At 39.7% G+C, this 27,180-nt stretch overlaps 1 protein-coding gene across 1 annotated transcript in view; it reads left to right on the plus strand.

Moving 5' to 3' along the window:
- Positions 1-27,180, plus strand: part of thsd7aa (thrombospondin, type I, domain containing 7Aa) — a 198,972-nt gene that overhangs the window by 133,104 nt on the left and 38,688 nt on the right. Inside the window, exons 8-17 of the mRNA XM_028461403.1 lie at positions 3,558-3,801; positions 6,145-6,260; positions 7,790-7,922; positions 8,193-8,296; positions 14,289-14,483; positions 19,534-19,800; positions 23,161-23,339; positions 23,477-23,482; positions 25,499-25,632; positions 26,173-26,326. Of these exons, the coding sequence (XP_028317204.1) occupies positions 3,558-3,801; positions 6,145-6,260; positions 7,790-7,922; positions 8,193-8,296; positions 14,289-14,483; positions 19,534-19,800; positions 23,161-23,339; positions 23,477-23,482; positions 25,499-25,632; positions 26,173-26,326 (1,532 nt within the window). The remainder of the gene's footprint in view (positions 1-3,557; positions 3,802-6,144; positions 6,261-7,789; positions 7,923-8,192; positions 8,297-14,288; positions 14,484-19,533; positions 19,801-23,160; positions 23,340-23,476; positions 23,483-25,498; positions 25,633-26,172; positions 26,327-27,180) is intronic.

Below are 27,180 nucleotides of genomic sequence, written 5' to 3' on the forward strand. Positions count from 1 at the left end.
AACAAAAAGAATACTAAATAATATAACACAAGCTAGCATAAACTTATGTGATGTAAAAGAATACATAAAGACATTTATTTTATTCACATTTGAATGCAATCGAGATACAGACCAATCTGAATTGAATTATGACTAATGTGACTCTTAGCGACATACTGGCTGTATAATTACAATTACACATTAACACAGTGATAAGTGCTGTTAATATAAACTAATATTTAGGTCAAGCCACTCACTGTGATTGAACAGAGGCATTGACACTGTAAAAGTTCATAACTTCCTTATCTCCACACAACACTGAGAAGACAGCAGCTTGAGAAGAGCTGTAGCTCATTGAAGAGTTGACTATTTATTAATTATCTGCAGTAACGGTAAGCTTTACTGTTTATTAATAAGCCCCAGAGTGATAAATGAGTGCCTCTTTTTTTTGAAGGACATGTTCTGTTGTTTAGACACTACCTCTGAGACCCAAGGATTGAGTTCACTGTCTTTTGAGTCACTAATGGCTTATCTTCTCATCAGGGGGTTCTCCTTTGCCCAGGTGATGGCAGCTGCTAATGGCAGTGATGCTCGGTGGAGACAGTTGTCTGGTTTGCACACCACACCTGGGGTCCACTTTAGTTTATAGACTCTGTATAGACACTTTGCCCCCTGTGTCACCTCGTCCATGTCAAAGCTTACAGCAGAGCGTCCCTTAGGGACTCCCGGGTTTAGACCTTGGCCTTCTTTGTTCTTGTTGTTCCTGTCAAATCAATTTTTAATTAATGCTAATCTTTTTTTCTGAGAGCAGTTGCTGCTGCTACATGCCTCAGTGTTAGCTGACATACAGCACGAGCTAACAAACAAAGAGTGTTTTGGTTTTTACAATTCTCTTTTACAATGTTATTCTTTGTTTGATTATAAGTTCATTTTATTTAATAAACTAAAATAAAATGTTTTTGTCTGTGTTTCCATAAATTCTCATGTAGTTTTATTTAGCAGGCATTTAAATGTCTTCTTAAACAACATTTAAATGCCCAATCTTTTTATTATTATTTTTTCATATTTTTTATTAAGTAAAGATGTGTGTGATAATGGACTACATGTGTAACATAATTGATAGTTATATGCCTTAAACAACAGCACTCAGAGGGGCGGATTCACTAAAGATTTAGGGGTATTTAAATGTGTGCAAATGTCACACCACGTGCTAATAAGTGGTACAAACCCCTGGGAATCAGGATTGCGTGCATTTAGCACATCACAACACGCCCACAATCCATTTGGTTTGTTTCCCTCTGATTAATATGTAAAGTAGGCGTATCTCACAAGGGGCTCTAATAAATGGGAGGAGGAAGTGCTATTAAAGTAATGCAGTGGACGCAATGCAATTCATCAAACATGGAACTGTTTGCAGTGACTGTTTCTGCGGCGAAAATAATGGGTAGCCCTTCGAACTATTCAGTACCTGTGAAGTAACTCACAGTTTCAGAAAGGTTGGTGACCCCTGTTCTGGTACCTGTGTGTGTGTATGGTAGAGAAACAGCTGGACCCCGAAGGCAGCCCATGTGGAGTCCGGTGTGGCTGTGGTGCAGAGGATGCTGTGTGTGGAGCCCCCTGAATGACACACGGCTCCAGTGAGCTCCTGTGTCTTCATCTTCATGTTTTGACCCTTAAACTCTTGTGTTGCGTTGATTGTAAGGGGCATCAGACTAGAATCAGCTGATCAGCTCTGCAATTTACCCAGCAATGGAACAATGTTCACATCTGAGAGTGTGGTGACCCAGGGCTACTCAGGAGCTCAGACCTGCTGAATGATGTTTTCCATGGACTGATACGAGCAAAGTTACAGTCCTGATGGAGCAGACACATTAAATTAGTGGGAAAAAATAACATTAGGTTTTAAAGTTAATTAAACAGCACTTTTATTTATTCATGTTTTTTATCAGCGATCCTGATCATGGTACCATGATCTTTCAGATTTCAATGGCTTGGGAGTCATTTCTAGCATGTAGCTGTGAATATGTACGCTCAAGACAGAAAGTGAAACAGATTTTATGACGACAGCATGTAATGCACATAGTCACCAGCTGTTTAGAAGTTAAAGCAGAACTAAGTAACTTTTTCACCTTAATAAATCCTTCTCATAGTCCCTGTGAGGGTAATACAAGTGTTTATGGGGTGATTGGGGGGTCTTTCCTCTCCCCCTGCTGGCTCTGGCCAGAAAACAGCGCTAACAACTTTCCTGCCACTGACCCAGTGGCAAGACCTACTGCTTTATGGCAGCTCAATACAAACTAATGTGAGATTATGACCAGCTCCGTGGCTGCACACAGTTGTCTACAAATTCACTTTCCTCAAACTTACATCATGGCGGAGCCAGCAAAAAAAAAAAAAGGCAGGGAAGACCTTTGTCCGAGGAACGGAGCAACTCCATGCAGTGACAGCTCAGCAGCAGCACACAGCAGTCACACACACTGTGGTTGTAGTGTGTGTGATTGTGCAACAGGCACGCACACACACTCACAACCTAGCGCTCTATTAGGCAGCACACACACAAATATCCATCCATATTTATCTATCTATTATCCACCCATCCATTCATTTTCAGAGCCGCTTTGTCAGCACACAAACCAACACATCACACACATTTCCACACACCCTTCCGTATTACTCCCACATCATTAATTTATTTTACTTGTCTCTCTTCCTCATACTGTTCACATGGTCACATTGGACTATATGTGTGAAAACACCCTTAGTGCCACTGTTGTATTAGGATTTTTCAGTGATCGGTTGCTACCATCTTGGGAGACCAAAGGTGCACATGTAGCTGTGGGGTGGGGCAGACGGCGGGGGGTGCAGAGTTTTTACGACAGTGACATAACCAAAAGGGACCTTTAGGGGGAGCGCTAAGCACAAGTTACTTAGTTCTGCTTTAATCTTATCGTGATTTCTTATTTTTTTTCACCAGACAAGGATGACAGTGATTTGCTTGACACCATCTTGTTCTAGATTGTTCCCCATGATATCAGAATGAAGTAAAAACAATACGCACCCGTCTCCACGATTATGCATCCCATTAAATACATATTGAGGGAATTTATTGCCATTCTCATTGCCCATGTTCAGTTCTTCAGTAAATTGTTATAAACACTTTCTCAACTTTTTCTTTGTTTTTAAAAAAAAAAAAAGAGCAGTTTTTCTATACGGACAACTTGGGGTCCACGGACCCCTAGTGGTCCATGGTGTAATTGCAATGGTCTGTGAAAAGAAAAGAAAAAAAAACTTTTGAAAAAAATATCCAATGGCATTTATAGAAATAGGATTAGGATGTTATTGAAATGTGACTGAGACCTTTATCAACAATTATCCAAATAAGTTATTGCTTATGATGTATTTTGTTATGGAAGGTCCAACTGAAAGCTCTTTTTTGCTTGGAAGAGTGAATAAATGCAATGATTAAATTTAGAATGCAGTTTCTTCTGTTTCTATCAAACTGCTCCTCAGTCCATTTTCTAATGCAAACTCTTTGTTCTTTTCCAAACCAAACCTGGTCCTGCTGCAATGTCCCACAGGTGGAATCCAATGTCCAAATGCCAGCGCACTACAGGAAGTGAGGAGCTGCAACGACCACCCCTGCACTGTGTACCACTGGCAAACGGGCCCCTGGGGGCAGTGTATCGAGGACTCCTCCATTCCGTCCGGCAACAGTTCATCTGTGAGCCGAGCACGAGGCGAGGATTTGTCCTGTTCAGTGGGGATGCAAACACGCAAAGTCATCTGTGTCCGGGTCAACGTGGGCCAGGTTCCACCCAAAAAGTAAGTTTTAGAAATATTTTGTTATATATATGTATATATAAAAATTAGAGGATAGATTTGATGTAACCGCAGCTGGCACAGTGCAATTGAGTTTAAAAATGTTCTTATGTTATTGATTAACCTAGAAGGCGCACATAAATTGTTTTAGCGACCAAAAATCCCCCAAAAGAAAACACTCATAAAAAGCTAAATACTACGGAAGCCCTAAAGAGCCATGCTTTCATACATTGTAGTATGATTAATCATTGCAGGAAACATCATTCAGTGTAACAATGTCAGAGGAACAGCAGTATATAGATCACTGCATCAGGACTTCAGTAAAGTTAGAAAGACCCAAAAAATGTCTCATTCTAACCGTTATGAGATAGCCAATGAGCTACAAGCTGCAACGAGCTGATCTTCAATGCAATTATTGATCATTTCAGCAGCAAATATTCCATTGTTACCTATGAGCAGTTGACGCTGAGACATTGCGCAGGGACCGTCAACAAAGTGCAACCTGTGATTATGCATAGCAACGTGACCAAATTTACTGCGGACATTAGAAAAAAAACCAAAAGAAAACACACTCTTAAAAAGCTAAATACAGCCCAAAAACCTCAAACAAACTCAAGCTGTCTGGCATAACACAGCACACTGAGTACTGAAACTGGAGTAAAATGAGACTGAATGAGCCTTAACTCAAAGGTCACACCTTCAGGAAATCTAGAATTCCAATTACTGAAGGCTCTAAATTTTTTGAAATGTTCAACTAAATAGTTAGCAAAAAAGCAACTCACTTTCAATTTTTAACATAATTGTTCTTGTCCAAAATTAAAAATGTTTTCAGTGTCCAAGTATGTTAATTGTAATTAATAAAGGTTAAAGCCAAGCATGTAGCGTAATCCTCCTCCACGTAAAAGAGAGAATGAGCCTTTGTTTTGTCTGCAGACTGAGTCGTTAAGTCTCTCAGTTAGAATGTTGGTCCTGGTGTCTGGTTGAGGTGTTAGCTGATGCCTGATAAGCTGCTGTTTTAAGCTCTCTGGCTCTCTCTCTTTCTCTTTCTCTCTCTGGCTCTCGCTCTCTCTCTTTTCCTGGAAGCAAACTGTGTGAATTTTTTATTTCATTATTAAGTTGACGGGGAGCATTATTCTGACAGCAAAGCATCATTGCACAGGCAAAAACCCGAGCAGCTCCCATACTGTGTATGGAAATATGTCTTGCGTTTCGTTCCAGTGCTTACTCTGAAATCAACCAGTGACACTGCTGCATTCCACCAGCAGCACCAACTGTACAGAGGAAATATACACTGCACCCAACAAAGAACAATAAGTTAATCCTTACCTTTTAATATAAATGATGCATGATTTTTCCCTCAATGCAAGTAATACACATTTAAATTAAAACCATCCATTCATACATTTTCAGACCCTCCATTGATCCATTTTTAGATCCACTTTATCCTATTTCAGGGTGGCAGGGGTCTGCTGGTGCCTATCTCCGGCTCACAATGGGTGCTAGGCAAGGGTACACCCTGGACCGGGTGCCAGTCCATCGCAGGGCAACACACAGACACACCCGCAGACAACAAGACGCTCACATTCACTCCTATGAGCAATTTAGAGACTCCAATCAAGCCAACAGTCATGTTTTCCCATGATTCTGGGTGAAAGCTGGAATAGTAAAATATCCAGATTGCAGTTCTTGAAAGACCCTCCATTGATCCATTTTCAGACCCACTTTGTCCTATTTCAATGGAAATAACAGATTAAACCTACTGTTTCAAACAAGCCGTTGAGCTAGTTAGATACAGTATATACAAACTGGGCTCTCAAGTTTCACCATCACAGCAGCTGAACGCAATCTGCAACAGAGCTGTTCATTAATGCTAGTAATTCAAGTCCCTCTTACCAGTTTTTAAATATGAGGGGCGGGGGCCAACAGTGCAGGTTCAAGCTCAAAAAAGCTCACACTCATTCTCAGCCAATAGCAAAATTAATTTGTAATAGTTAGTTTTCAACCCATAGAGGGCAGTCATTCTGACATTTTTACTACAAAATACGACAAATTAAAGTACTTTGACTAGAATGTCAAGATTTGGACCAGGATCAATAAACCACAGTACTTCATCACATTTACATTTGTAATCAGCAAAAAGAAAGTGGTTTTGGAGTTTAGTTATTCTTTAAATATTTGTTTAAAACCTAATGTAGTTCATGGTAGATCTTAGAGATTCAGATCAACCTAAAATGGAAAGAATGATAAAACATGTATGCAAATGCAATGCTAAAGGACTTTCTATGGGAATGTGTTATACATTTTTTATTCTTTGTGTGTTAAGGCATGTTGATGATGTATTTCCAGGTGCCCGGAGAGTCTTCGTCCAGACACTGTCAGGCCCTGTTTGCTTCCATGCAAGAGAGACTGTGTGGTGACGCCGTACAGCGAATGGAGCCCGTGTCCGTCCGCATGTCGAGCAGGTAGCATCAGCATGCACAGTGTGTGTGCGCTTATGTCTCAGTTAATGTAGCATAACAAATGTACTCAACATTTGTTCTGCTTCACAGGTATTTGGAGGTAAAAAAAAAAAAAAAGTCATGTGAATCAAGAAGGAAAATATAACTTTTAAAAGGTTTTTTAGTGAGGTATAAAAATTCTTCTTCAAACATGTTTCTTAGTGGATATATGAGAGATTTCAAGTATAATCAATTATTCATTTCTAAATTGATAATTTAACTCATTCACTCATTAATTCATTTAAGGACTTAGTAATAATTTCTTCTCTCGGCTGATATCCTCAGAAGTCTCATTTCTCTGTCTCATTAGTGCTGTACGATACTGTATTTCAGGTACCGATCCAATATATCAATACGTTTTAATATATAAGGTTGATTCTTCATCAAATTGTGAAATTCATTTGAATCATCTTTCAGTATCATTTATTAGTTTCAATCTGGGACAGTTAGGTAAAGTGCACAGGTAAATGTGACATTTATTATGAGAGGTTATCCATAAAAACGTTTGGTTTAGAGACGAGAGAACAGTATCAACACTGTTTTCAAAACACTTCTGTCAACTCTGGATTTCTTTCCAGAATAAGCAGAGTTTAAACTCATTAGGGAGCAGATTTATCTACTATTTTTTTCTGTTTCTATAGCTCTGTCTTTTCTTTCACATTGTTTTCTATACGCTTGGATAAACTTGTTGTGTTACCACTGAATTTCACTGCATTTTTACATTGTGAGCTATCAACGCTGTTGTGAAGGGGGTCATGCCAGAAACTCTTCATGCTTCTCCCTAATTTCTCAAAATCAATTACTTGAAGTAGAGGGGCCATCATTTTTACAACTATTCATGATGAAAAAATCAGAAAAAACATTACTGTATGTAAACTAAATGTTTCTTACTCTTTAGCTACTTCAAGCTGACTATTAGAAGCAACTTTTTTAAGGCAGAGAGGTAAAAACTAGTGTATAAATAAAGTAAAGACTGATGCTGGTGTAGTGAGGCTTTTCACACTTGCAGAAAACCCATTATTTGGTAATTTGAAACAGAATGTTTGGCAAACACAAAGACAAAAAGCACCATGATTTCATCAGCATGGTAAATCCTGTAATCACTCCTTTATCTTGGAGAGATTTACAGTTTCCATTTTTAGCTTACTCTGGCAGAAGAGCACATAATCTATTATTAAAACGTTGTTTGCAGAGCTATCCCCAGGTCGCTTCAACATGTTCTGTCAGCATTCATGCACAAACAGGCAAAAAGATCTGCATTGGCAGGCACAGGTCCAATTAAACCCTAGAGCTTGCTCATATAAATTGTAATTTAACATTAGCCTCATTGTACCGCTGGGTGTCTGAAGAAATATTTAACATGAGGTGACAATAGTTTGTTCAGATCTGTTCCTATTACTGTGTTGATTGTCAAGGTTACATATGTAATGCTGACATTAATTTTAACTTTTTAAGTAAATGCCACATTTTTCTCTGTCTTATATTTACGCCAGGTGGTAACAATAAGAAAAAGCAGTACAGGAAACGTATCATTATACAGTTACCAGCCAATGGAGGTCTGGACTGCCCTGAGATTTTGTCTCAGGAAAGAGACTGTGATGCTCCCTCAGTGTGCCAAGGTTTCAGGTACCTGTTTAACACAAACACTTTCACACCACTTTCATCACAAACTAAGAGAAATCTGCCAAGTATGAAATCTGGTGACTGGAGATAGAGAGCTTTCATTAGCAGGCATTATTTATCATGGATACATGGTTTTGTTGCTGCATTTCAGATAATAAGGGGCATTGTTTATAAGGGTGTGGTGGAACAGTGTATTTCCAATCTCTTATGCAAGTCCTTCTTGTCGAGTGTAGACTAAACCCCTGGTCCAAACCATTCCTTCTTCTCTAACAGATGGAAGACCCATAAGTGGAGAAGATGTCAGCTTGTTCCGTGGTCGGTACGGCAGGACAGTCCTGGAGCACAGGAGACGTGTGGGCCTGGCCTGCAGGTTCGAGGTGAGCAATTATACATCTTTTCTTTCTTCTCTTGATCAGTGGGTCAATTTTGACCAAAGAAAAAGAGAATTTAATCTGTGAAGAGATGATAAGCAGTGCAGTCTCTAAGGGTGCATTCACACCAATGGCTCCTAGAGTGGTTAAAATGCTCTCGGATTCATTTGCTCTGATAGTCCGCCTCGTTTGGGCAGTGTGAACACGCAAACAAAGTCTAGAGCAGATCCAACACGCAAATTCTTGAGAGATTGCTTCTGTCGGTCTTGGAGCATTTCCAATCAAAGCCTAGAGAGATTAGAAGCTCCATTAACACAACCTCTCTTGATGCAGACCAAGCACAGGACGTATCGGCGATGACGTAGAGCGCATGGGATGATGGGTGGTCAGGAGAGTCGGCGACGGCGCAAAACAGGGCTTTAAAACCTTTACCCTGTGTCGCCGCCAAGTTAAATGACATCATTGGTGACGTGACAAGCCCCTTTTAGTCCATTTAGTTTTATGGGAGGTGAAGCAATGAGGAGCATTTAGCAGCTTTTTCAGTCAAAATGACAACTTGTGCTGCTTTGGGTTGCTCTAAAAATCAGTAAAACTTAAAAAAAAAAGTTGATGTAAACCTCATTAAGGAGAGAAGAAGACCTCCGTGTGCTGTTTAACGCAGCAGTAGGATTCACTACTGATTCTAATGAGCAGCAGTGAATCCTGGTTTCCCTGTCTTTACATGTACACGGACTCTTCTCTCCTTAATGGCGTCTACGAAACAGCAGAGTGGGAACTGTTGCCCCCTGTGGCCACAGATTTTATCGGGTCACGGTTTAAATTTATCATCTGTCAGTAAACAAAAGAGGTTTACATCGACTTTTTTTAATGTTTTACTGATTTTTAGAGCAACCTAAAGCAGCACAAGTTGTAATTTTGACTGAAAAAGCTGCTAAATGATCCTAAATGCTTCACCTCTCATAGAACTCAAAGGACTAAAAGGGGCTAATCACATCACCAATGACGTCATTTCAAGATGGAGGCGCACAGGGTAAAGTAGTCCCAGTTTTAAAAGTTAATGAAATGAAAATGGTGCACAATAATGTGTTTTGTTAGGCATAGATCTCCTAATAAGGACATTTCAAAGGTTTTAGGCCACATTTGTAAAAACAGTGGAGGATCCCTTTAATCACTCGCTTTGACCAATAGATGAGAGCATCTTCTTCAGGTTTCTGTTTCTCTGCCTAGAGAAGTCTCTACTCCAGTAACGGCGCCCTCAAGGGGCTAGTTTATGTAACTGCACCAGAGGCTGTTTGGAGCAGATCAGAAATTGTGGTCTGAACACAAACCGAGCCAAACCAAGGTGATAGAATTATCAGCTGTCCTCCTCCCATTCGAACTGAGTCCACGACTAAACCGGTGTGAAATCACCCTAAGATTGCTCATAAAACAAAACAATTAGTATCTATACCTTTAATGTTCTTCAATGACGTCTCACTGAAAATAGCACATATTACATTTGACGGAGCAAAGCAGATACCTGACACAGCACACTTGCACAGCACACACATCTTTTAACCTCTCAGAGTCCATTATCTGATTTCAATGGTCAACATCCTGCTCATTAATCTTAGCTAAGCTCTTACCTGTAACCGTATACTCTGAGTTTTAGAGACAATTCAATAGAAGGCTTTTACTCTTCATCCTTTGCCGTACACCATGCACTGGACCAAAGCCATTGTATAGCCCTTTCTTCTGATATATCCTGGACCTGTTTGTGTACATGTGTGTCTGAGTGGGCCATAAATTCTGTGAAGAAACAAAAGATGCTCTTAAAGGTGATCATGTTAATAATTCCTGTCTCTACTTTCACATCATCATTAATGGCTATTCAGTCTGGAGGCTACATTAGGTCAGTCATCAGTGTGGACTATGGTAAAACATTTATTACAAGAAGGAGAAAAGATTGGAACAGTCAGCTGGGTGCTGGCTAACTAGCCCTGAAAGTTCAGCGAAAAGAAAGCGAGTGCCCAAGGAGTGTGACCACTACACACTTGTTTATGTGCTACAGGGGGAACAGGAAAAAAGCCATTTTTATACTAACCCTATGGAAATTGCAACACGCATTCCTATGGGTCATCTACCATAAATTCCAATGATTTCTTTTTAGGTCTAAAAATTTTGGTTTTATTTCCTTTTAAATGTTCAAAACATAGTTGCTCACTTTAATCTAAAGTAAACCAGACCAGTGACCATTGATTTTTGTTCTTCCATCCCAAACACATGCCAAATTAACAATGCAAAAAATGGAGGCAATAGTTTGTATTGTTATTGGAAATCTGAATAGTGATAGAGGGAAAACATCAACGTTGATGCTGAAGCTACCCAGAGACCCATGACTAAAATTACTAACACCATCACTAATAGCTGGTTTTACTTTTTCACCCGCTATAATGTACCCAATAAAAAGCACTGGTCATCTAAATACATTAAATTGTTTTGGTATTTTATAACAGGTACAATATATTTTGATGAGTATATTACATAATTTGGTATATTATAATAAGTAGAACTCACCTGGCATTAGTCTTACAGTATGTGTGACTAGACAAAGGATGTAATAAGAGCAATGGTATTTGGGAGGTTTTAAAAAAATAAAACAAAAAAAATGGAAAGTATGTCAAATAATAACTTTACATTGAAACATAAGTCATTGAAGCAAGTTAAGGTGATAATTTAAGGATCCAATATTTACTTCAGTATAGTAAATGAAAAAGGATAGACAAGGTTCAATTTGGTTAAACACAATCATGACAAAGAAACCAAATACACAGGTCAACATGTTTAGGTACAGTTTACTGAAGGGATGAGAAACAGAATGCAGAATGAGTGGAGTGGGTGGAACGAGGAGTTAAACAATAGGAATAATTTATGGCCTGAAGAAGAACATAGACAGGTGAGAGCTGCCATGATGTTGACTTTGGAGACTGTGGCTCTGATTGAGTGACAGAGATGTGAGATTATTTTTTAAACTGTATTCTTTATTTGTTCATTCAGTTTTCGCTTTTATTTCCTATTATTATTAGGTTCCGATGTCCCAGAATGGGACAGAGGAACCTATTGTTTTCGCTTTTATTTCCTATTATTATTATTATTATTATTATTATTATTATTATTATTATACCCCGCCCGCCTTTGATCGCTAATTCGACCCCCTAAAAATGCCTGAAAACTCACCGAAATTTGCACGCACCTCAGGCCTGGCGAAAAATTTGATAATTTGGTGGCGTGAAAAAAAACGGACAGAAAACGCACGCGTAGCGTAGCGTAGCGTGCGTTTTCGCCGCCAAAACAAACGATGGAACCACACGACCGCCAGGTCTGACCGATTTGCACGAAAATCGCCACATGTAGTCTTCGCCCCAGAATGAGCAAAAAGTTACATTGTGACCCCGCCCAAAACCAAACAGGAAGTCAGCCATCTTGGGTCAAAGGTCAAAAATGGCGTTTCGCCCTCGAAACGCATCTGCGCTATCTAGTCTGAGGGGATTCATCCGATTCGCTTAAAACTTGGCAACACCACATAGGACCCATTGAAGATGAAAAGTTATCGAAAGAATTTTTGTATCTGTCACGGTTTGGTCGTGGCGCCGCCACAAAACTGCAATGCTAATTTTCGTTAGCACGCAAAAAATTCCAAATCTCCATAACTCTGACACACAAACTTCGATCAGCTTCAAATTTCACACAAAGGACATATGCCCAAGCTTGGTCATGACTGCTTTGAAACATTTCCCATCATGCCTTGTGTTTTCGACCGGTGTCATTTAAGGTCACGTACACGGTTAGCATTTACAGGACGCCGTTCTAGGAAAAAGCTTATAACTCTAGAATGCAAAGTTCAAACTGCGTCATATTTGATACACATGATGACCGTACAGCCATTAACAAAACTCGAGAACCAATTTACCCATAATGCCTTGCGTTCTCAGAGGGCGCCACTTCTGTGGTCGTCCAACACGAGCAGCTGTAGCGGACAGACGATATGTCGTGTTGACTTCAAAACACTGTAGGATGAATCTTATTAGATGGAAGCACATTGCTATGGCAAATAGAGCAGGCTGTGAAAAGTGGGAGGGGCCTATCATGACACAAGAAAATCCCTCGCCATAACTACACCGTTATATGAAAACGCTTATAACTCTAGGCCAATTCCCAAATCCCCAACAGTGGTATACGTGACCGTGGGTTACCGCCCCCGGCCGCTTCATCGGAACCTATGACGCCGCTCGCGGCTTTAATTATTATTATTATTATTATTATTATACCCCGCCCGCCTTTGATCGCTAATTCGACCCCCTAAAAATGCCCGAAAACTCACCGAAATTTGCACGCACCTCAGGCCTGGCGAAAAATTTGATAATTTGGTGGCGTGAAAAAAAACGGACAGAAAACGCACGCTATGCGTGCGTTTTCGCCGCCAAAACAAACGATGGAACCACACGACCGCCAGGTCTGACCGATTTGCACGAAAATCGCCACATGTAGTCTTCGCCCCAGAATGAGCAAAAAGTTACATTGTGACCCCGCCCAAAACCAAACAGGAAGTCAGCCATCTTGGGTCAAACGTCAAAAATGGCGTTTCGCCCTCGAAACGCATCTGCGCTATTTAGTCTGAGGGGATTCATCCAATTCGCTTAAAACTTGGCAACAACACTTAGGACCCATTGAAGATGAAAAGTTATCGAAAGAATTTTTGTATCTGTCACGGTTTGGTCGTGGCGCCGCCACAAAAATGCAATGCTAATTTTCGTTAGCACGCAAAAAATTCCAAATCTCCATAACTCTGACACACAAACTTCGATCAACTTCAAATTTCACACAAAGGACATGTGCCCAAGCTTGGTCATGACTGCTTTGAAACATTTCCCATCATGCCTTGTGTTTTCGACCAGTGTCATTTAAGGTCATGTACACGGTTAGCATTTACAGGACGCCGTTCTAGGAAAAAGCTTATAACTCTAGAATGCAAAGTTCAAACTGCTTCATATTTGATACACATGATGACCGTACAGCCATAAACAAAACCCGAGAACCAATTTACCCATAATGCCTTGCGTTCTCAGAGGGCGCCGCTTCTGTGGTCATCCAACACGAGCAGCTGTAGCGGACAGACGATATGTCGTGTTGACTTCAAAACACTGTAGGATGAATCTTATTAGATGGAAGCACATTTCTATGGCAAATAGAGCAGGCTGTGAAAAGTGGGAGGCGCCTATCATGACACAGGAAAATCCCTCGCCATAACTACGCCGTTATACGAAAACGCTTATAACTCTAGAATGCTAAATTCAAAATGCTTCATATTTGATACATACGACGACTGTCCAGCCATAAACAAAACTCCATAACCAATTTACCCATAATGCCTTGTGTTCTCAGAGGGCGCCGCTTCTGTGGTCGTCCTATTATTATTATTATTATTATTATTATTATTATTATTAGTAGTAGTAGTAGTACTAGTAGTAGTATTGTGATTTTTTTTAAATATATATATATGTATTTATTTAAAGATGCTGAGATGTAGCTGTTGCAGATATGGGGTCAGATTGATTCAGATCTGTGGACTGTGAGTTGGTTTAAACACACACAGAGGACAGAGAGAAAATGTAATAGACAAAGGATGAACATAAATCTTAAAAAAGGACGTGAAAGAGGAAGGACAGTGCATTGCTGAAGTTGGATTTAGGATTGCGGAAAACAGGCAGAACAAAAAGGAATTTACTTCCTGAAATGGAAATGACAATATTGACACATTTATTCTTTTTTTAATTATTTTACAATGAAATTAAAGGAAGCACAAATTGCAGTGTGACAGGGGATTTACCCTCACATGCATGTTTTGGGGAAAATATTATCCATTTAGCCTCACTTTTTCACTGCAAACAGGTGGACAAAGAGACATTTACCATGTTCACAATTATTCCAGCGAGCCTCAATCATTCTTTCTGTCCCATAGCCGTGTCATGTAGGAAGCAGGATGGTGGCCAAGCAGACGTCGAAGCTTGCCTGAAATTTGCCAGCTCCATGCCGCCTCTCACTCAACTGTGTCAGCTTCCCTGCCAGGAAGACTGTCAGCTGAGCAGCTGGTCCAGGTTCTCCTCCTGCACAGCTGACTGCGTGGGCGTCAGGATCCGTAAGAGGATGCTCGTGGGTGAGTAACCGACGCTGAACTAGATATGCTTTCATAGTTAAATTATTATATTTTCTTTGATGCTACATCAGCCCAATTATTCAAACACATACAGTATTTGGAAGGATCTAATAAATAAATAAATGGTGCCTTATTTTGAGTTTCAAATAACCACATTTATTTTATTTGCCTTGGAGAGGTACCATGTGTATGGAAAGACGAGTGATTGTTTATCATGTATCCTTGATATCACATGATGTCAAAATCACACACTATTTTAGAGCTGAAAAACCTCTGACATGTTAATTAGTCCATCACTTGGCCCCTAATAATTATTTAAATGTACCCAACATGTTTACTGGTGAACTTGTAAAAGTAAGATAGTTGACAAATAAACCCATTTGCAGCAGCACCAGCTAACTAGTTAAAGAAACAAAAAGGATAAGGTGTGAGGAGCATACGCTGAGGCATCATATTGGCTCCCCAGTTCAAAATGAAACATGTCAACCAATGAAAACCCTGGATTTTGCTCTGATCCTGCCTGCTTTGTTTGCAGTAACAGGGACCGTGCTCTAGTTAACTATAGGGTTTATTGTGAATTTACATGTCTACTAGTGAGTGGTGAGGTGTCCACTGTTTTTGGCATTTCTCACTTTACTTGTTAACATGTACTAGACAAATGAACAACTTCTCAACTTAGTCACTAGAGAGTAACACTAGTGAGTAAAACTAGTAACACTTGTGAGTAACAATAGTGAGTAACAATAGTGAGTAACAATAGTGAGTAACACTAGTGAGTAACAATAGTGAGTAACACTTGTAACACTAGTGTGTAACACTGGTGAGTAACACTAGTGAGTAACACTAGTGAGTAACACTTTAGCCTTCATGAGCAAACTAGTGACATGTAATTGTATGCACTAGTGATCTACAGACCTTAAGTCATGACTGACTAGTTAACATGACAGAGTTTTTGCAGCTCACAAGCAGAGGTGAAGGTAATAGATTACAAGTACTCACGTTACTGTAATTGAATTGCTTTTGTAGGTACTTTTTGAGTATAACTCTGAATCAGTAATTTTACTGGTACTTAAATAAGTTTTAAAAGAAGTAAAGTAATTTGTTACATTTCTATACCCAACCGTTACTGAGTAAATTATTATTTTTTTGTTTTGAAATGATCAACGCACATTATGAAAGCACAAAAAATGTAATGACCAGACAACAATCAAATTCATCACATCATATATGAATCAGATTCAACGTAATTCACTGCACCAAAGCAGACACAAAATTAATACATTAAGCTATACTTAGAGCCTGGGAACTTTTTTTTTTACATTTTATACAGATGCCTTTGAGGAAAATCAATTAAGTTCAAATTGTCTTTTTATAAGTTTATACATGAGATGTTTACTGTATGCAAGGGAACCGTGGCAAGATTTATTACCAAGAATAAATGTGGGGGTGAGAGGAACTTGTGATTTTTACTTTGATCACTATTTCATTGAGCTACTTTTGACTTGTACTTGGGTAATTTATGTATGACTTACTTTTACTTGAGTACAATTTCCATCAATAACAGTACTTCTACTTTAGTAGGATATATCAGAACTCTTTACACCTCTGCTCACGAGTGAACTGGTGTTCATAATAAATACTCACTCAGCTTTCCATACAATTGTCTCTGTTTGTTCCTTTGGTTTTAGGATTTGAGCAGTTAAGTTGAATTACTCCGAGAAAAGCTTTATCTTTAACATCATTGTGTTAGATTGCAGCCTCATGCTCTTAGAGTCTCACTGGCTTTCATTAAATATTGACATTTAATTTATATGTGCTGCAAGTAAAAGGTTTGCAGCATAACCTGATTAAATTACCCATCATGCACCGTGTACTTTTTAGCTTCCAAGGGGAACTGAACCGACTGAGGCAAATGGATTAAATATAATTCTACATTGTTGCTACAGTGTATTTCATGGTGGCCAATGCTGTTTTAAAAAAAGTCTCTTGAGTCTTGTTTGAGGGTCTGGTAACATTTATTAAAAAAATGTTGTTGGAAGATCATTATTTTATTATTTTATGAAATACACTCTCATACCTCAATTTAATTATTGTATTTTTACTCAAAACAATCTCTTGATGTCACATCTCAGGAGGTTATTTCATGACTTTGTGCATTCATTACCTACAAGTGGGCTCTATCACACCAATGCAACCATTGTTGATTTTGTCACCTAAACCTTCCATCGACAACCCTTTAACTCATTTTTTGGTATATAAGTATAAGAATTAGGCTACTTATAACAAACATTTAAACTGAATCTATGTTCATTACTTTTGGATGAGTAAAAGCTTGACGAAAAGATGACGCTGGTTGGCCAGCCAATCTGTAGACCATCATCCTCAAATCCATGATTTTTTTTTTCTTTTTAACCAATTAATCATTATAATTTAACATTTAACATTTAATCATAATTTAAACTCTCCGGATTTGAGTTTTGTCCTTGCAAGTTTTAAGTCATTTGTTTAAATATACAGGGGAAAAAGACAACAACTTGTGAAGAACATGATCATCTATTGCAGATAACACTTTTGACATTTGTTATTGTAGAATAAAATGGTACATTCCTAATTTTAATGACTGTGACACTACTAAATCCAGTCCTTGTGTGTGACTAAAGCACTATTCGCACGGGATTAGTTTTACCTAGTTACCACATGTAATAAATAAATGACCCCCCCAACATCTGCTTTTTATGTGGCGCATTTGCACAAGATAACCGAAGCCTGAGATTTTGCGAAAATTTACGGACATCGGAAAACGTGAAACAGTGTGTGAGTTGATGTTAAAACAACTTTGCAGGCTTTTGACCACAGCTGTATTAAAAAGAAGCCTACAAACAGAAAAAAAAAAAAGATTCTTACTGCACATTGCAAAGCAGGACTTGAGCGACCGTGGCTCAGCTGGTAGTGGGTTGTCTTCTGATCGAGAGGTTGGGGGTTCGATCCCAGTACCTGACTATGTGTCGAAGTGTCCTTGGGCAAGACACTGAACCCTAAGTGGCTCCCAGTGGTCGACTAGCGCCTTGCATGGCAGTCCTGTCCCACTGGTGTGTGAATGTGAGATTGATTGGGTGAATGAGCTGATGTGTAAAGCGCTTTGAGACTGTTTCAGTGTGGTGATAAAGCGCTATATAAATCAAGTCCATTTACCGTTTACCATTTGATCTACCTGATATTGCGCCTTCTCTTTTTGTTTCCATACGTTACGGGCCGATAGGTTTTTGCTGCCCTGGGACCCTAAAGGTTTTCTAAACACTCCAATGCAGCCTCCATTCTTCACCAAAAGTAAATAAACATGCGTCACGGTCTGTGTTTATTTCCTACTGAGATCAATTGTGAGCATATATGCGCATGCGCACTAGCGGAAAAGCAATTTTTTAAAAAAAATACTTTTTCAGTTTTGTTTATTTTTGTTTTAAAATTGAACAGACACATGTTTTATTATTTATTGGATTAGGTTAGGGTTATGGTTAGGGTTAGAGTTAGGGTTGTATGCGCATATATGCTCATAATCAATCTCAGTACAAGGTAAACAGACCATGACACCGGAAACAAAACAATGCGTAATCAATAAGGGTGTAACGATACACAAAAATCATGGTGTGATATGTACCTCGGTTTTGAGGTCACGGTTCGGTTCATTTTTGGTACAGTATAGAACAAAATGCAAAACATACATTTTCTTGTTTATTCGAAACTTTAGTAAACCAACAATGTATTGAACATTGTACAGAATATGAAAATAAAGCTTAAGAAATTACAATACTATTGTAAAGTGCTGCCTGGTAATAATATTCTCAAACAAAAAATACATTAAATACTATAGAAATAAGCTCACAGCTTGTTAACAGCTTTTAACAAACAAAAAGTACAGCACAGTTCCAGCATGTAGCCCCTGGCCTTCACATTTTTGGCCAGAAAAATGTACTTGTCCACATTGTCTGCAGTAAGTGCAGATCTGCTGGCAGTTACAAATGCAAAACATAAACTTGCTTGTTCATTCAAAACTTTAGTAAACCAACAATGTATTTAACATTATAAAGAATATGAAAATAAAGTTAAAAAAAATACTATACCGTCAGTATAGATCTAAATTGCTAGGCAGAGGCTGCTTGAATGCTGAAGTCAGCTGCGTTTGCGCTAAGGACGTTTTCTTTCTTGTCGCAGTGATATTCACACTCAGGTGGTGCCGTTTCAAGAGAGTTAACATGTTTGTTATGTTCACGGAAACATACCTGATCTCTGTTGAACTATGTCGGCACACAGCCCTCATTTTATCCACTGGTCTTTCTCCGTTGCAGTATTTCACCCGGAAGTCAAAGTGTTCCCAAGCTGGAGACTTTAGCGACAAGAGATGGTCCTCCAGCTCTGGTTTCTCGCTAGCATTAGCCATGACATACACGGGCTGCACATGTAGCTGCAGGCGGAAGTGAACGCACGCAACTTCCGTTCCGTTCAGGGAACTCATCCGTGCTCAACCCTGTACCTGAACCGAATGTCCTGTACCAAAACGGTTCCATATAAATACATGTATTGTTACATCCTTAGTAATAACGCATCAGATACCGCCCAGTTCTGTCCAAATCACAGAGATACCTATTCGCATTGGATTAGTATTATCACAGGACCTCGGAGTTTAGCAAAATATAGTAGGGAGTTTTTACTTTACAAATTACTGACATGATTGATTTGCACGGGATTAACATCACAGACATTCTCAGCAATTATTACAAATTGCATGTGGTCCCTAGGAAAAACTAATCCCGTGCGAATAGGGCTTAAGACAACTTTTTTTTTTCAAAATTAACACTGAATGCAACAGAAATAAATCACCCTTTTTTCTTATATTGATACAGGAATAAATATTAGCTTTTAAATCACTATTGTCAGAATCTAAGGAAACCCATCTTGTCGAAACAGTTGTTGAGCAATTCCAACCAAAAGCACATGACCTTGTTCAGGTGAGATGTTTTAAAGTAGATGCTTATCTTTTGTCCTTGTTTTACAGGTAAGAGTAAAAAACGTGACCAATGTAGAAATACCCAGATGTATCCGCTGAGCGAGACCCAGTACTGCCCATGTAACAAGTACAACGCCCAGCCTGTGGGAAACTGGTCAGACTGCATCCTACCTGAGGGGGGTCGCATGGAGGTCCAGCTGGGTATGAAGGTACAAGGGGACATCAAGGAGTGTGGCCAAGGCTACCGCTACCAGGCCATGGTGTGCTACAATCAGGACAACCGCGTAGTGGAGGCTTCTCGCTGTAACAGTCATGGTAAGTCCTCTTTGCTCTTTTGAAGCCTTTAAACCATAAACCTTGTAACATTATTTATCACTAGCATAAAGCTTCAGCTCAGAGATACGTTTGGAAACAGAAGGACTATTAAAAAAAAAAAAAAAAAGAAAAATTGTGGTGGTGGTTTTATCTGGTATGGGCAGGCCTGATATGACTTGTTTATTAAACTGACTAAACTGATTGAAAAAATGAGTCAATGCAAATTAGTCGATGCATCATTTAATTACTTTTACAGAAGCTGCTGGGTGTCATTTTTGCTTTTCAGCATGCTGTGCATGGACTGATTTGTATGAAATCTCACCAGGGATGTTAGCTTTCACATTTGAACTGATATGGTACTGATATTTGGTTCATGGAAATCTGCATCGGTACTCAATGGTACCAATTGTTGGTACCATTGAGACACTGTGTGTGTGTGTGCGTGCGTGCGTGTGCGTGTGTGTGTGTGTGTGTGTGTGTGTGGTATTAAATGCTAAATAATAAAATCTCAAAATGTTTCTATTTTATGTCCCTGTGACCCTGAAAAAGGAGCGTGCCTGTCAGAAAAAAAAATTCTTAATGTAATAAAATATATCAAAACAACATCCAACTGTTTGTGTTGTAACGTAACAAATTAAAACACAGCTCTATGTGACCCTCTGATGGGTAAAGGCTCTCCTTGGCTTTTGTAAAGGGAATCACCGGTGGAGCTCTCACTTTAACTTAAAGGTTCCATATGCATACATATGCTATTTTTCACCCATCTCCATTTGTTCTAAGAACCCCAAAAACATAGTATTTGAGGTTTATTTTCCCAAACTTGCCTGTTTTCCAGAGTTTTAGCCTCTGAAGAGTCGCTTGAGCAACTCTACACAAACAGGCTGATTTGCGGCCTACTTATGCATATTCAAGAGTGGGCGTGTCTATAGACGGGACACTGACTTCCTCCTTCCCGCACGGTGATGTGGGGCCAGAGGAGGGCCCACCCTCCTCCCACCCACTCTGTAGCCGAGTTCAATGAAAAAAAAACACTGTGGGCATGTGTATGAAGCCCAAATAACACTTTATGATGTTTAAAGTACAGAAAAGTTGATTTAGCTTGACATGGGCCCTTTACGGGCAGAATAACAATGGGTCATACAAACCTGTGAATGAAAACAAGCATTTACGTTTATGTTTCAAAGTATGAGTAAGTGTGCTAAAAATAATAACTAATGCAGGCTTATTTACCTGGAGCAGATAAAGATGATGAAGCGTCACTGTTGCTGCATCACCAAATATTAAGTCTGTTTTTTCTCCGGTGTGATGACGACTGAGTTTAAGATTCTTCAGATTAAAAGTAGTCCCGCAGCTGGCATTGCACTTCGCGTCACAAATATTCCAGCGAGCGTAATCTTTATCGCATTTTTTAAAGAGGAGCCATTGACTGTCAGTCATTTAATGAACCCACAGCTACTGACATCACTGCGCTCTTGTGCGTGCAATGGTGCGTTCAGCACAGCTGGGAAAATCGGCTACTCTTCACTCCCTCACAGTCAGAAGGATGCGTTTAGGTACCAAAGCATAGTACCGTTTGATATTTCATGAACTGGTGTTGGGTAATACCGACGGAATTCAGTCGGTACCTATTAAAGTAATGAATTTGGTACCCATCCCCCCTTTTTTTTTTTTTTTACTTGTCTGCACATGCTGTCGAAGGTCAACACCAGAGGAAGTGCAATCATTATGAGACAGCAATGCATGTTTTGTTATTGCAATAAAATACATTGATTTATTTTATTGCTTAATTGTGACCATCACCAGCCCTCCCTAAGGAAGGGTAAGAAATCTTTTATTATAGGGAGGATATAAAAAGGTAGAGCAGTGTTCCACCTAAGTGGAGGGGGAGGGGGAAGGGGAGGGGAAAGGGAGCAGGGAGGAGAGACTCAAGGCAGGAAATAGAAAAGGTGGGGAAGAATAGACTGTTTTACAGTGAGGGTGAGATGTGAGGTTGTAGAATAAATTGTGCTTATTATGTTGTGTAATCCAGCCAGTATGGTGACAAGTGTGAAGCTTAGCTATAATGGTGGTGGCTGTGAACAGGGGGAATGAGTGAATGGTAGTACCTAAAGCAGGTATTTGGGATTAACGTGTCTAAGGTTAAGCCCAGTATGAGTTTTATCCCACATCCCAAGGCGTGCCAGTGCATCGTATACCAGTATATGTGCAAAAAAAAAAAAAAAAACGCAACTGCAAACCCAGGAACTGCCCTGGGCCCGCAGATGCAGCCAGGCCAGCAGAAAGTGCGGGGGCCAGGGAGCCCCAGGCAACCCCCCGCGGCCGAGCAACCCCCCAGATGCCCCCAAGATCCCAGGCCGAGAGGCAGCCACCGCCCCCCACACACGCATCCGAGGAAGCCCCAAGCAGCCGAGCACCCAGCGCATCCCCCCACCGACCCCAACCCCCAACCCCAAGGCCCCCCGCCAGTATCCAGCCCCCCCCAACCACCCACACCCAAGCACCCAACCCCCCGAGGGAAGGGCCCAGAGAGCCCCCCGCCCGAGACCCCAGCAGAGGAGCCAATCGGTACCCATCCCTAAGTACTGCTAATCTTACTTTTGCTCTAGAGCTGTTGCCATAGTTACCTAAAAAAGCACTACTAAGGAAACTTTCCAACACATTTTTGTTGTTTCTACAAACTGAAAGTTGCAGCAAAATGTGATGATGAATCCAACCAGTAATATCACGGACTATTACGAACTCGAACTATAATTGTGTTAAGCGAATCACTGTCCTCTTTGTCTGGACAAAAAACACAAGCAATCACAGTAAGAATGAAGGAAAAACACTTATGCGTTCGTCTATCCACATCCCACACTGCAATGCGCTGAACATTTTTGACAATGTCAATAATGTTTGTCCACAGTCAGCAAAAATCTATCTGAGCTGGCCCGCAATTTTAAGTACTTTGAGTGAATTGATAAAAAAACACATTTTCCATTTTTGTATAGTTTAACAATAAGTAATCTCATAAACTCTTCATGTTAGCATTAGTTAACATTTTATGGTGCAATGGTGCAAATTAATAATCCAAAATGCATTTTTACTTTCCACTGCTGGGTCGAATCAAGCAGAAAATCAAAAATGGAATTGTTGAGTTAATTTTACAAAAGAGCGCTTTGCTCGGCTAGCTTGATATAATAAAATTATATCTGACATGTATCCCTAAAAAACCCAAATGATAAATTGATTGAAATAAATAGTTAACAACCTAAATAATGATAATAACAATATTTCAGTTTCAATATTGCATTTACCGGTTATCCCCTCTTCTTTCTTGCTGAGGATGTTCTGTATGTATTCTTTTTGTCATGTTTGCAGGATATATCGAAGAAGCTTGCATCATCGCCTGTCCATCAGACTGTAAACTCAGTGAGTGGTCAAACTGGTCGCGTTGCAGCAAGTCATGTGGCAGTGGTGTCAAAGTGCGCTCCAAGTGGCTTCGAGAAAAGCCATACAATGGAGGGAGGCCCTGTCCCAAACTGGACCATGTCAATCAGGTAAGGAAGGGTTTACTGAAAAGCACAGAATTCATACGATTATAATGTAACTGTGTAATTTGTGTCTCAGAAAAAGTCTCATTCTCTTTCTTTTCCAATGTTTTTCCCTCCTCGATTACTGGATTCAACCCACACAGGCTCAGGTGAGCATCTATTGTTTGTGTTTTTTTTTTTTTTATCATTTTAATTGTTTATAGGACATCAATTTGGTCTGTATTTTGTCATTTGATATTTATTAAGGATGCACCAATCGATCGGTGCCGATTTCCCTTATTTTGGGGGATCGATGATCAGCCGATCCTTGCATATGAAACAGATCTTTTCTGCCGATCCTTTCTACCACCACAACGGTCTTAAAGTAGGTCATAAAGTCAGCCACTGTCCTCTTCTGCTGTGAGAAGACTGACAGGCCCCGCCCATCAGGTCATGTGTGCAACAACATCCAGAGCACAGTTAGCTTAGCATGTCCGCAGTTCGGCAGTATACACCTTTCTCACAATTTGCCTTGTAATGCACCATTTAATAAACCACCACACCACTGAGTATGCAGAATTTGAAGCTAGCAATCATGCTAAAGCTAAAGCTAGCGGTGCAAAGAGCCAGGGGTCCGCTGACGGCGCTTATCTGTGAAAAGAGCAAAGTTACTACGAGGAAAATGATGGAGTTCATGGTTTTGGATATAAACAAAAACCTTCCACTAATGTATCAGTGACTGTAATAAGAGAACAACTAACCTGTGTCATGTACATTATGTTATTACCTGTTGACTTATGAAAATGTGCGCTAAATTATTTCTGTTATTTTAGGAGCTTTTATCCTGTAGTGTAGCTGTTATTTTTAGATTGATATTTTTATATTTAAATATCCACAAAGCTTCTGCAATTGGACATTTTTAAAAACATTTTTTTTGCTCTACAAGGAAAGATAAATCTAATTTACCCCAAACCCTGTGATTTTCTTCATTTGTTAAACTAAATATTGCTCTGCACTTTATTTTTGGCTCCAAACATGTCTTCATTGTAACCTGTTGGACACGTTTATTTTGTTTTTACAAAATGAAAGACTAAAGGAAGTGATATGATTTAGTATTTTGAACAGTGATGCTCTAAAGTGTTAATTTATATATGAGATAATTCATGTGCAGTTAAAACAACACATTTGTATTGTTTCACAGGTGTTGTTGAATGTTTTACAATCAAATTAGATTGGAACATTCTAGGTGCTTAATGTCAGTTGTAAAATTAAAAAAAAAAATCAGTGCACCCCTATTTATTGTTATAAGAACTTAGTAAGAACGCCTATTCACTAAAGTGTGATTACCTCTTTTTGCCGGCGTTGTTTTATTTATTTATTTGCTTAAGTCCATCTCAAAAACTAAAGGGCAGATTTCAATGAAAGCATAAGGAACAAGTGTTTTGGGGATGATCCAGATCAATATGCCAGGACTAACTCTGGTTTCATCAGTTTGCAGACTCGATAAATCCCTGTGTTCTGTTCTTTGAGCTATAGTTCTACTTCTGCTGGTGACTTTGCTTTGGTCATGAGTTCCATTTCATTTTTTGTTTTGAGCATACAACAGCACAGCCACACGCAAGAAATGTTGTCCAAGCCTTTAAAGTGTGAGTGATCTCGGTTCCATGATCAGGATCATTGATTAAGATAACTGTATTGTAAGAGGATATTTAGTGCTTGGCAGAGGTTTGCGCTGTTTGAGGTGGATTCACTCAAGTTTTAGGGGTATTAAAATGTGTGCAAACGTCACTCCATGCGCAAATAATGAGTACAAACTCCATGGAATCAGAACAGGTCTTCAGCGCGTCAGAATGCACTCTTATTCCATTTAGCGCATTTCCCTCTGATGAATACTGTATGTATAGTATGCAGATCTCGTAAGGGGCTCAGAAAAGTGGGAGGAGGACATGCAAATAAATTAATGCAGTGGGAGCAATGCAATTCATCAAATCTGGAACTGTTTGCTGTGATTGTTCTTGCACGGAAAAATACTACGCCTGACAAGCAGGTGCAAAAACACACAGAAATCCGCTGCAGTAAATGACGCAACTGGTTTACCACCCTTTATTTCAGATCTTAGTAAATCCACCCCTTTGAGTGCTCTTATTGTCAGTCGGTATCATAGATAAGTGTGTCCTTTGTGCCAGGTGTATGAGGTGGTGCCTTGCCTCAGTGACTGTGGACAATACGTCTGGGTCGCTGAACCTTGGAGTGTGTGGAAGGTCAGCAATGTTGACCTGAAGGACAACTGTGGTGAAGGTGTACAGACAAGGAAAGTCCGGTAAGATTGCATCACTATAGTACAGAGATGGGTGTGTCTTATCGCAGCAGGGCAACAAAAAATGGGATTGTTTGATCCAAATTCCATATTATCAAGATTCATGCCAGCATTTAGAATAATGACCAAAAGATGTTTTGTCTTGTTGTTTTGTATGTTTTTATTCTGTGTGTCTGTCTCTCATTTTGTGTATTTTTTGTGTGTTTATGTTCTTCTGTGTGATTTTGGTGTCATTTAGAACATATTTCTCTCTTTTTTTTTGTCATTTGTTTTTGTTACCCTATAGTATATCATTTTGTGTGTTTTTGGATTCATTTTGTGCTCTTTCTTTGGAGGCGACACAAAAATTAGACTGAGGGCTTGACGTGACCTGTTGCCCATGTTTGCTATAGTGCATACTGCCTCGTCTATACATTTGAGTCTTTTTTTCTTTTTCTGAAGTTCAGGCACAACCCGCATTGTAAATTCCCTCCTTGATATTTTTAGACATTTCTAAAAATGTGCTTGTGACAGACTAACTAGCATGAATTTATTTGTAACCAGGTGCATGCTCAACACTATCGACGGGCCCTCTGAGCAGGTGGAAGACTATCTCTGCGATCCAGAAGAGATGCCACTTGGGGCCCGCAACAGCAGGCTGCCGTGCCCAGAGGACTGTGTTTTATCAGACTGGGGAGCTTGGAGCCCATGTCCTCTGGTAGGACATCATGTTCGTTCAGCTCAGTCATTCTGTACCAGGTTGGGAAATCAACAGTGATTTTTCCAAAGCAGTTTGACTATCTAACAAAGAAAATAAAGAAAATGTTATTAAAACATTTAACAAGTTTTCAGACAAGTAGATGGCAGCACCAGAAGGGTGTTCAGCCAAAATAGCTTTTAAACCAGATATGATGTCACTCTCAGGCCATGCCAACTTTACTTAGGCCCTGTTTACACAACAACATTTTGCTTCTTGCTTTTTTTCCAAAAACTTCCTCATTAACACAGCAATGTTTTCAAAATGATCTCTGTTTACATGAGACCGCGAGAAGCATAAAAAACGATGTAGTTTACATGCCAGGCCAATAGATGGCGGTATGATAAATGCGCAGAGACACATCCGCCGAACACAAGCCTTTCTGTGCCTCACTGTTTGGAATTTAACTGAACTTCTGTTGATTTACTTCACTGTCACTTGGATCAATGAAGATACAGTCTTTATTACTGCTCCTCTGTCACTGAGCTGGCTTCTTAAACCTGATATATGCTTCTGCGTCAGGACCTACACCGTAGGTACGTCGACGTGACATAGAGGTTGGCCAACAGCCACAGCGTCAAGGGAATGTATTACTCTGCAATTGGCTGCCATGCCGCTAGGGAGTTATGGCTGTGTGAGGTTTCAGAGGAGCATTAAAAAGCCCTTGTTCATCTTGCGATCACAGTAAACAATGTTTTGTAATTAAAGTGTCTTAAAATGCTATTTATATCCGGATTTTTACTGACCTACGTAATCATGTGTGTATTGTTGGACATAAACATGTGCAACATGCAAACAAAGTATAAAAGTGTATT

Source organism: Gouania willdenowi, chromosome 11 (assembly GCF_900634775.1).
Source record: "Gouania willdenowi chromosome 11, fGouWil2.1, whole genome shotgun sequence".
Taxonomy (NCBI): Eukaryota; Metazoa; Chordata; class Actinopteri; order Blenniiformes; family Gobiesocidae; genus Gouania; species Gouania willdenowi.